Genomic DNA, 12,100 nt, shown 5'->3' on the forward strand with positions numbered 1-12,100 from the left:
GTCGCTGGCCACTGAGCGATACTATGCAGACGACACCACTGTGGTGTCGCCGACCACTCAGCGATACTATGCTCATGGCACCACTTTGGTGTCGCCGGCCACTGAGCGATACTAAGCTCACGACACCACTGAGGCGTCGCTGGCCACTGCGCGATACTATGGTCAGACACCACTATGGTGTCACCGGCGACTGAGCGATACTATGCTCACGACACCACTTTGGTGTCGCTGGCCACTGAGCGATACTATGCAGACGACACCACTGTGGTGTCGCCGACCACTGAGCGATACTATGCTCACGGCACCACTTTGGTGTCGCCGGCCACTGAGCGATACTATGCTCACGGCACCACTCTGGTGTCGCCGGCCACTGAGCGATACTAAGCTGACGACAGCACTGTGGCGTCGCTGGCCACTGAGCGATACTATGCTGACGACACCACTGTGGTGTCACCGGCCATTGACAGCTATTTCGAGCACGACAACACTGAGGTGTCGCTGGACGGCATAGTGTTAACATGACCACTAAGGTGAAAGGTAAATTCATCGCTGAAGACAACATGATCAGAAAATTTCAACGTCATGAAACAACATTTCGTTTGCGAAGTTGGCACATAATCCACGGTCTGCCGGCTTAAGAGCCTGTAATAACTGTAAACGGTAAGGACGTAGTTGTACGCCTTTTCTTAAAACTTTCCAAAGAGTCGACACAGGAACTAGTAATTCACCACTAGTCTTCCGGACTGATTTCTTTGGGCTAAGAGTGAACGAATCTCTCATTCGCTCAACAGTCTCTTCACTACCTTTTGGTCGTCCTGTGCTTTCTGTTCACTAGTCGCCATCTTCGCTACTATGGCTGTCTAGCGGTTTGCGGCGGAAACATTGCGCGCTGCGCATGCGCATTAGTGCCAAACACAACTGTTTGAGTTGCTCTTTCATTTGACATATCATTTATAAATGTAAATTTAATGTCATAAATATTATAAAGCGTTAAAGCGCATATATTCATTTATAAACACCCTGTATTACTTGTGGGACTTTAAATTTGTACTTAGATTCTGAAATACAATTAATGGGAAGAATAGGAATCGTATTTCTCTTCCCCAGTTAAGTCTTTTGAGATTACACTGCTAAAGAAATTGCAACACCTTGAAGGACAAATTCACTTCATTGACAAATGATTTGACAGGTAGTACATCTCTTTAGGAGTGTACGGTAACAGATTAAGACCAAATGAAACACACATGTGACAGTAAAGAGTTCCCAAACAGCCACATCAATACACAATATACCCCTCTCTGGCAGCAGTGCAGGAGTGTATTCCAACATGGAAACTATCATAAAGGTGCCGAATGGCGTCCTGCGACAGGCTGTCCCAAACATCTTGGACCTTTTATTGCAATTTAGGGGGTTCAGGCCCAGGACAACGAGTAAGTTTCCGCTTCATCATGCCCCAAAAGTATTCAGCTGGTGAGAGATCTGGTGGTCTTACTGGCCAGGTCAGTAGCTGTGTTGCAAAGAACACGTTGCGTCACACCAGCCGTATGCAGACGTGCACTTTCCTGGTGAAAAAGCAAATTACCTTTCTGTCGAAAAATGGCAGTAGTGCGAGGATAACAGCCTGTGAAATGTAGTGGGTACTGATTATTTTACCTTGCAGAAAGACCCGAAGTCACCACGAGTTGTAGCTGATGGCCCTCCATATCATGAAGCCTGGGATGGGATATATGCAGTAGGCAGTTCACTAGATCTACACCTTAACACGAGTACGTTCATCACTCCCACACAGACAGAAGCTGCTATCATCAAAGAGCTCCTATCAACTCCCCACTGAACCTTTTAACGGCACCGGAGAAATCAGAATAGCTGTTAGCACGAGTGAAATAAAAGTAGAAACTTAGCTGATGATAAACAACTCAAATCACTTAAGAAAGGCAAGTCTTCCGGTCCAGATGGTATACCAATCAGGCTCCTTTCAGAATATGCAGACACAATAGCGCCTTTCTTAGCAGTCATATACAACCACTCACTTGGCGAAAGGTCTCTTCCTAAAGACTGGAAAGTAGCACAGGTCACACCAAATATTCAAGAAATGAAACAGGAGTCAACCGTTGTATTACAGACCCATGTCACTGACCTCAATTTGCAGTAGGATTTTGGAGCATATACTGTACTCGAACATTATGAATCACCTTTAAGAAAATAACTTATTGATACATAATTAACACGGATTCAGAAAATATCGTTCTTGTGCAACACAGCTAGCTCTTTATTCACATGAAGTAATGAGTGCTGTTGACAAGGGATCTCAGATCGATTCTATATTCCTAGATATCCAGAAGGCTTTTGATACCGTTCCTCACAAGCGACTATTGATCAAATTGTGTGTATATGGAGTATCGTCTCAGTTGTGTGATTATATTCGTGATTTCCTCTCAGAGAGGTCACAGTTCGTAGTGATAGACGGTAAATCATCGAGTAGAACAGAAGTGATATCTGGCGTTCCGCAAGGTACTGTCATAGGCCCTCTGCTGCTCCTGATTTACATAAATGATCTAGGTGATAATCTGAGCAGCCCCCTTACATTGTTTGCAGATAACGCTGTGGTTTACCTTCTAGCAAAATTATCAGACGATCGATTCCATTTACGAAATGATCTAGAGAGAATTTCTGTATGGTGCGAAAAGTGGCAATTGGCACTAAACAAAGAAAAGTGCAAGTTCGTCCACATGGGTACTAAAAGAAATTCGATAAATTTTGGATATACGATAAATCGCACAAATCTAAGGGCTGTCAATTCGACTAAATACCTAGGAATTACAGTTATAAGGAACTTAAATTGGGAAGACCACATAGATAATATTGTGGGGAAGGCGAAACAAAGACTGCGCTTTGTTGGCAGAACGCTTAGAATATGCGACAAACCCACTAAAGAGACAGCCTACATTATACTTCTCCGTGCTCTGCTGGAATATTGCTGCGCGGTATGGGGTCGTTACCAGGTAGAATTGACGGAGAACATCGAAAAAGTGCAAAGAAGGGCAGCTCGTTTCGTGTTCGGGTGAGACTGTCACTGATATGATATACGAGTTTGGGTGGCAGTCACTGAAAGAAAGGCGGTTTTCTTTGCGGCGAGACCTATTCACGAAATATCAGTCACCAACTTTCTCTTCCGAATGGGAAAATATTTTATTAACACCCACCTACGTAGAAAGAAATGATCATCATAATAAAATAAGAGAAATCGGAGCTCGATCGGAAAGATGTAGGTGTTCCTTTTTCCCACTCGTCATTCGAGAGTGGAATGGTAGAGAAGTAGTATGAAAATGGTTCGATGAACCCTCTGCCAGGCGTTTAAATGTGAATTGCAGAGTAACCATGTAGACGTAGATGTAGATGTAGATATAGTGTTGTTGTATGATTAGTAGCCTGGCCGAGGCATACGCAATGGTGATCATACTGTTAACAGGCGGTTCCCAGTTGTCCCTGATGGCACATTAGCGATTGGTCATCACTGTTCGTACAATGCGTCAATCTTGACGTGCGTCTGTGTAAATTATTCTATAGATTTTCAACTTTGTATGACCTTTGTTTCCAGCTCTCCCTGTCGAATTCATCCCACAAGAGTTCAATGGGATTTATGTCAGGGAACTGACTTAGCCAAATCACATTCTTCAATTATCCACTCTTCTCTTATCTATTGACATGCCCTCTCACAATTCAGAACCATGTTCGGGATCATTATCCTGCTGCAGAATAAACCCACGACCAATAAGTCTCTTGCCAGATGGAACTGCATTGTTGATCAGAGTCCTGTGATAAGTTTCCTTCTTGAATGTCCATTAATTCTCACTAGATTTCAGACTTTGTCACCCATACCATGACCCACCCTCCACCATACTCTGCCATTGGTGTCACGCTCTACTCTTCATACATCCTTCACGAAGTCTACGATCAAACATTCAAGGAAAACTTGTAAATACCTCAAACTTAGATTCATCTATTAATTACACTTTGGACCATTGCTACACACTCCAGTTTTTATGTTGCTGTACCCATAGCAATCTTTTCACCTTATTTCGTTTGCGTAATAAAGATATTTTGGCCGCTATTTACCCCTTTAAACCTTGTTTACGAAGACGGTGTTGCACTGTTGAAACAGAGATTGAAGCAGCTGGCATACTGTTTACTTCTTGGCGCATTTAAAGTGTAATATGAGTCCTTTGACGTTTACGCTGTACACATATGAACTGCTCTTCTCTGTATGAAGTTACTCACGGTCTTCCAGATCGCGAAATACTTGCAATGACACCAGTTTGCTTGAGCTGCTCAACGTATACACCAATGCAGATTGGGCGACCAACTTTTGTTGCTACTGTCCTACTAGAACATCCTTCCTGGTGCTGAGCTACAATTACAGAACGTTTTTTTAATTACAATCTCTTCCTTCCGTTCAATTATGAGATAAGATGCTATGAACAGGATCAGGTATGCAACCACACTGCTAGATACACACAACGTACTGAAAAATAATGTGAAAAAGGTTGCTACGCAGATAACTGAAAGAATTACTCCTGTCTGCATAAAACCGTCATGTTGTGGACATTCATCAGCACCCCTCTCTGTGAACGACCAGTCCAATTAACAACAAAGGCCCTTAGTCTTTACGTCTTTATTACTGTCTCAGAATCTGAGCGGGGATATGGTAGAAAATTCAAAACTAAATCCTTGTTTCAAGTACAAATCGATAGTTGTTATAGCTGATAGAACCCTTTTGATTGGTAGTGTAATAATAGCGTTAATCTGGCGTAGGTCACCTGTGACACAAGAACACTGTTAATCCTGTATAGGTAACGTAAGAAAGAACTTTATTTCCTGTAAAACAAACAAACAGTTTGACCCTTGGTCTCTGAATGCACCTCAATCTCACGAAGGCTTTTATGCTGCAACGCTGACCACAAAAGCGACTGCAGGTCACTGCTAATACCGACAATTGTAATAATGAATCAAGGTTTTTGTTCGGGGTAGTAAAAGAAGTATAAAATAATGTTTATTTTTTTATTTTTTTTTAATTTCAAAAGACTCACCTCCATCCAACATAGTGAAGCAGTTGAGCACTAGTGTTTCAGAATTCTCGTGATTGTAGATCTAGTATTGGAGTTTCTTGCGTATTTTACCTGTAGAATAATCTGCCCATATTAAGTACTTACATGATACGGTTATCCGATGTCACGTGGCATCTTACCTCCGACATCAGTATACCGGTATATATCATTGATAATGGTCTGATTGGAGGCTTCGGCTCTTCGTAATAGGTTAGCGGCACGTGAATCTACTTGCATCAGTGTTGGTGGACTACTTGGGGATTGTGTGACCATCCTTTTTCACAGAAATGTGATTCGTGTGTGCAGTTGGAGTACTTTTTGAAGACCTCATCCGAGATCTGGGTGCAGCACTCAGCGAGAGCATGATATTTTATTCGTGAACGTCTGTCTTCGTCACAGATGCTATACAAATCTCAGTGATCGGTTTCGGCTTACTGCCGTCGTAACATCTGTTACAAATGAGGAAAATCCTTAATGTAACAAAAATATGTTCATGAAAGCTAAATACACAGAAAATTTGGGTATGCAAAAAAAAAAAAAAAAAGATATGGCTAGCAATCACACATACATTAAAAAGTATTCTGATGCAAGTATCATCGTCAGACAACTTGTACTCGTCGGTACATAACCAGTGCTGGTAATGTCAACAAAAAAATGACTCTAAGCACAATGGGACTTAACATCTGTGGTCATGAGTCCCCTAGACTTATAACTACCTAAACCTAACTAATCTAAGAACATCACACTCATCCTTGCCCGAGGCAGGATTCGAACCTGCGACCGTAGCAGCAGCGCGGTTCCGGACTGAAGCGTCTACAAACGCTCGGCCACAGCAGCCAGCGTAGCTCTTGTCTTTCCTCCGCTGAACATTATGGATTCTAAATCCCTGACTAGAGACGGTTGCTGAAGACTATGAACAACGTGAACATGAACACATTTGTAACCATCTAATCACTTCTGAGTTGACTCTGCCTTCCATGTGGCAATAACTCCACATCGCAATTCGCCTTGTTATTCCGGATTTTTCCTTAATTTCTGGATATCAATGTAGAAATATAGTGAATGTGGAAGCGAAGAGACTTATTTGTCAACATTAGGTGTGCGCGGCTGATCATAGCCTTGTTGCATGATCAGTTAATGCTTAATAAATAGAATTAAATAACCAGAAGGACATTTTTGGAAGGATGTAATTGGGAAGGAAAAATATTTATTAATTTGGTAACAGCAATTATCTCAATTAAATCGAGGTACAGTTTTCACGCATACAACATGGCATGCTGCTGAAGGTGGGATTTTTTTCCAAAAAATCTTTATTCAACACTATCTGTACATTATTAAACCTCGAAATGAGGTAAAGCTGACAATTATTGTGTATATATAGACAAAAATAACGTGATCTTTAATATATTGTACAGAATATAACCATCTTACATTTGTACTCTTCTTGAAAAAAAGTAGTGATTCTGAATGAGCGTTATTTACGCACAAATACGTGCTCTTCACCTCCCACATGGCGTGTTTATAAATCGAGAGCCGGTGTTGGTGCTTTTGTGCTTGCGAAATGTGGTAAGACACGTAGATTTTACAGTGCTCACTACGTCTATTCAAATGGAAATTTTTGTGCGTCACTTGAAACTGCGCTACTTTGACGGGAGCGCTACTTTGCTATCACAGAGTATAACGTTTTCCAGTACAGCTCAAAGACTGCATGAATTTAAAAACATAATTTCTTTTCAAAGTTACAGCACTATCGCTGTTATGTCGCCAACTTCTCTAAACGTAGGGTCTGTGCGCAATTCTTGTGTGTAGTGACTGCACAATATTTCCGTGTAACGTATAGAACTCCCACCCACCATGTTGAAAACTTCGCCATCAAATCGGAGTTGTTATTGGGTGGAACTGCGACTGATAGATTGTCTACCTGTTATTTATCACTGAAAAATAGTAAGGAACGAAACTGTAAGGTGTTGTCAGTCGCCAGAATAGTTTATTCTTACACATCCTGTCCGTGATGTACTTCGCTCTTCACGAGTGTTATTGATTTCTTGAGAGAAATTGTTTGCTGGTTATCAATAGGACGTAATTTTCCGCTTGTGGCTGTGGACTTCTACAACTGAAAGTAAAAAACAATTTATACAGGCTGCTCACTCTTATTACAGGAAGCTGGTTTGTTAATTGCTTTATCATAGGCTAAATTTTGATTTATGAAGTCCCAACATATTGGTGTGGGACAGGACCAACATCTTAGGTTATAAAAATTGTATTTTCCTTTAATATACGTCACAGTTCAAATAAGAATAATTTGCTTGTGGTATCTAGTTCTGGACTATCACAACGATTTTCATCCATGGCCTTAGACGTAAGTGTAATAACACAGTTCCCACCAACGTACTTGTGAGTAACTAAATATGGTGAGCAACCGAATAATGGTGAAGAATAATACATATGTGGTTACTCACACATACATCAGGGGAACTGTAATATTACACTTACGTCTAAGGCCGTGGACTGAAAATGGACGTGATTGCTCAAAACTAGTCACCGTGTTGAAATGACTGTTGTCGCATGTGTGACGGATACTGAAGGAAAATTAAGATTTCAGATTGTAGTTGACTTTTTTGACAGGAACTGCATGAGCTTGAATGTTACACCATTCCCAAGAGTATGTCAGTGTGTTGTCTGTTTGTCAGTATTGTGAGAGTCACTCGGCATAGTTTGGGAAACGTTGGCCACGTTACATTTTGATATAACGAAAATTATTTTACCGACCAGCATGACAGATTGCTACAGCAAGCGGGACTAGGACTCGAACCCGGACCTATTCATGCTGCAGGATATTTTTTTCTGACATTTGTCTCATCTGAGCACGTCACAATGCCTGCTCCTTAGCTTGAAACTAACGGAAGCTTTCCTCTGCAGTGTGATTTCAGGAATTATGCTACAGTTTGAATAGGCCAGACGTTGCTTTGAACAGTATGAGAATCTATATAAATTTCTGTATTGTATATTTTTATATGAAATTATGTGCACGATACAGAAATTGACATATCAGAACGTAACAGACATTTTCATATTCAACTGCATTTAGAAACTAAAATTATAACGCTTGTACAGAACTCAATTTCTTCTCGAAAAGTGCATGAGACATTAGTCAGGGTTGTTTACTGACAACAATACAAAATTAATCACTTCTCAGATATCCATATGATACAGAAAAATAGTGAAATTCCACGGTACTGATCGAATAGTCATTCAACGTTTATATGCATCATCTTACAATTGTTTAATTTGGTGTTTGGTTCGAATGTTAAGTTACCATTCCAACTCCATAGCACTATGTCATTAATTTAGAATTAATATCAAAATACGCAAATTACATTTACGTACTTCTGACATGAAATGTGATCAGTTCCAAGTAACTTAACTGCCAAATACATTAGAGAAAGGTGCCTTACTTCGTCTTCAGCGTTAATACCGTGAAGATGGATGACGCCTGCTGTTGTCCAAATACCTGTTGGAGCTGAATGTTTGCATCTAGAAGGCTACCACGTGATATAAGTTCCACTGAAGTTGTGAGAATTATAGTCAAATTGTGTGTGGGCTTTGTTAATGCACCGACCTTTTGTTCCCATCTCTGTCTCTCCTAAAATTATCAGAGATTATTGGTGTAGCAATAAATTATCAATGGACCTCTAAAATCAGAAAAAATAGCACCTTCTTCGCAACGTAAGATTTGTGCTCGTGTTCTCTATATTGAATACTCGTTATTCACATATATTGTAGGAAAACATAAATTTCTATTTCCTCTTGTAGGACGCTGGTTTGTGTCCGCGAAATAAGCAAATTTACGTCTTTTACACCACTAAGATGAGACTGAAACTGCAGCTGAATTCTGATACGCATTTTGTAAGTTTGAAGTTTTGACCCATGTTCCATAAAGCCCACTCTCAGTAACTGAGCGTCCGGCTGTAGAGAAAAACGGCTTGAAATTTCACATTAAACAAGCACGAGGTACAAGGGTCAGTAATATGTTAAGTATGTATTATACTGCTAGTACTCCTCTAGATAAATCATGCCATAGAAGCACAATTTCCTGCGACCGCCGGCACTCAGCATTTTCCTGTTACAGGAACTTGTAAACATCAGTACCAGGAACTAGTGGTTTCCTAAACATGAAGACGGTTCGAAAATGCTTCCAAAAACTTTTGTGCGAATGGTAATAATATTTTGGTAGAAAATGCGGAACTGATATTTCCTGTGAGGATTGGAAACAGTTTTGTAACATACGGTTTTGTTATCAGTTTAAATCAAAAGTCCTAATATCAATAAGAAACGCTTTTCTGATGTTCTGCAAATACTATTTTGTCACGATGCGACTTTTGGCTTCTTAGGCCATCGTCAGTTACGGTCTGTACACGAAAGTTGTACAATAACATAACTTAATCATTATTGACTAGTAAACACAAAATCATACCTTTGTTACGGAATGGCGTGTACAATATTACCCGCAGAATCTGTAGATAAGTATATGATGGCAGTGAGGAAGATATGTAGCAATTATGTTACCAGAACATGAAAGAAGGTGGAGACTGTGAAACACAAATACAGCTTTTACAGAGCTTCAGAAAACTAGCTATAAAAAGTAGATGGTGACGTTTAATATACTGTTAAGAGAAGCAGAAAGGAGACACTAGTCGATTTACTTGAAATAAGAGTATGAAGCATGTAGCCAACTTAGTTTTAAATGACCAAAAGACCCCTCCTCTTAAATTGGGTTTCAGTTGTGCAAATGTTAGATTACAATAAATAGTTCTTAGAAAGGATTCTACCCCGAGGAAACACAATTTTCTTCTTTTTTACTCATACACGATTCGTTGAAGTTTCACTATCGTCAGTGGGTTAATTTCATTTGCTTATTAGCACACACTGCTAGTGTAGCTGTCTATCGCCTACACTACAGCTGACAACTTAGTACGGTGTCAACTGTACTACAAACGGCAGATTTATGTATCTAAATTAGCAATATCTTTGTAATATCGAGCGTCACTTTATCTGTGGTTGCAATTTTCAGTTGCTGTCCGACAACGGCCTAAGAAGCAGAAATATAATCTTAATCATATTTGCAGAAAATCTGGAAAGTGTTTCCTATTTAATATTGTTGTGTTATGTCGACTACTGAAAAACATTCGTTTACTGTTATGTCAAAAATCATATAGGCGAATGCTGAAATTTATTACGTAGACTCACGGAGCTAGAGCTAACACGAAGATAGCTATGCAACCAGAGCTACTGAGGAGCTGGCTCTCTGACTGATATCTAGCCGCAAAACTTCTGGGCCAGTTACCCTAGCATAATTTTTAAGTAGTTGCTGTTAATATGTATAAATGTATAAATGCGTGGAGAACTCCATGTTCCATTGTGTGCTTGTGTTTGGCCTGAGTGGATCAGGTGGTTTTCACAAACACGCTTTAAGTGACACCTTTTACTCCTTCAAGATGTGTGAAACATTATCCTCATTCTCTTGAAGAGGCGCGGCAAGGCCAGTCGAAACGATAAAGGCACGATTAGGGTTCAAGCTGCGGAGGATGAACTGAGAAGATATCGTCGTGTAAGAGAGCGCGCCGAAATGGGAACGCTGTACAAATTCACACATCACACATACCAATGAGGTGATTCAATAACTAATGTTAGGGCGAGAAATTGTTGTCATAACACCGATTGTAAAGACCTGGAGTGAATTGCGTGAGCTAGCTCCTATCTCCAGCTACTACGGTATTCCTACAACAAAATCACGTTGGCCACTAGACATTTCTGCCGACGTAATGAAGTTTTCCTTCCTCTGGTCTCAAAATTATTAATTCTTTTCTATCAGAGTCGGACAATACCTCAAAGCTAGCCCAATTATATGCTTAGACATGTGTAATAGCTTAAACAGCCAGTGTTTGTTATAAATATGAAATGAGATTGGAAAATCGTTAACTACTGTGAATTCCAGCCTTTGAACGCACTTGATAAATCTTCGCTGCTTAATCGATGTTTCGTATACCATTTAAATCGTTTCTACTTTTAAATATGGGTAGATATATTACATTTTGCATAGGCGCACTTTTCCTCAGAAATGGCCTCCGTGCTACACAGTCACTACCTTGCTTATTTCTCCGCTGAGATAAATACAGGATGGGCATTAATAGAAGAGGATTTGCGAATAAGTGCTGTAACTTTGATAATATTTACGCAGATTTTGTGCTGGTCTTGGGACAGAAGTAATTTCACCATCTGAGCACCCAGATTAGTTCTGGTCGTACATACAAGCCTGTAACGACGTGAAACACAACTTTTCCATGTAGTGATGTTCCACTTGCAGTGCTCTGCGAGTGACACTTGAAACTGCCGCGGGACCACATCGCATCTGCAACTGGCCCGCAGCGTTTGGTCCCAACTCCAGCTCGTGGATCCCCAACTCCACTTCCCTCTCCATCTGCACCTGCAGCTGCTTGGCGGCACCACAGATGACAGCAGAGGTCAGGTACCGCCTACTTGAGCTGCACCAGCACCATGAAGTACGTCACCACGGCTCCCAGCACCTGCACAAAAGCGTAAACGCATCAGATCAGACAAAAACCGACTTATCTGCAGTGGTCCTACTTAAACGAGTAACTGATGTACCGCATTCTATTCTTACTCCCTATTTTTCGGCAACACCTTACGGCAGCTTCGCGAATAAACGTTCTGACGCAACCGTTCATCCTATGTATCTATAAACAGCAGTAATTCCCTCAACGCCGACGACGCCGCCTTCCTTGCCGTCTAAACATCAACCTTTCCAAAGGTAGGCAATAGTCATAAAGCAAGCTCCCCGCAGCTTTGACCCCCCCCCCCAATCCCTCTCCAGTGACTTCTACCTCACCAACTACAACCGTCCTATCGGATTAACTAACACACAAAAATTCCAAAAACACTCCGACAATAAACTGACTTGGAAACAGCACTTACTA

At 40.8% G+C, this 12,100-nt stretch overlaps 1 protein-coding gene across 1 annotated transcript in view; it reads right to left on the bottom strand.

The window, feature by feature from the left end:
• Positions 1 to 6,419: 6,419 nt before the first annotated feature.
• The window catches only part of LOC126203662 (odorant receptor coreceptor), a 334,284-nt gene continuing 328,603 nt past the window's right edge, over positions 6,420 to 12,100 (bottom strand). Inside the window, exon 9 of the mRNA XM_049938029.1 lies at positions 6,420 to 11,689. Within this exon, the coding sequence (XP_049793986.1) occupies positions 11,639 to 11,689 (51 nt within the window). The 3' untranslated portion in view covers positions 6,420 to 11,638. The remainder of the gene's footprint in view (positions 11,690 to 12,100) is intronic.

This window comes from Schistocerca nitens, chromosome 9 (assembly GCF_023898315.1).
Source record: "Schistocerca nitens isolate TAMUIC-IGC-003100 chromosome 9, iqSchNite1.1, whole genome shotgun sequence".
NCBI lineage: Eukaryota > Metazoa > Arthropoda > Insecta > Orthoptera > Acrididae > Schistocerca > Schistocerca nitens.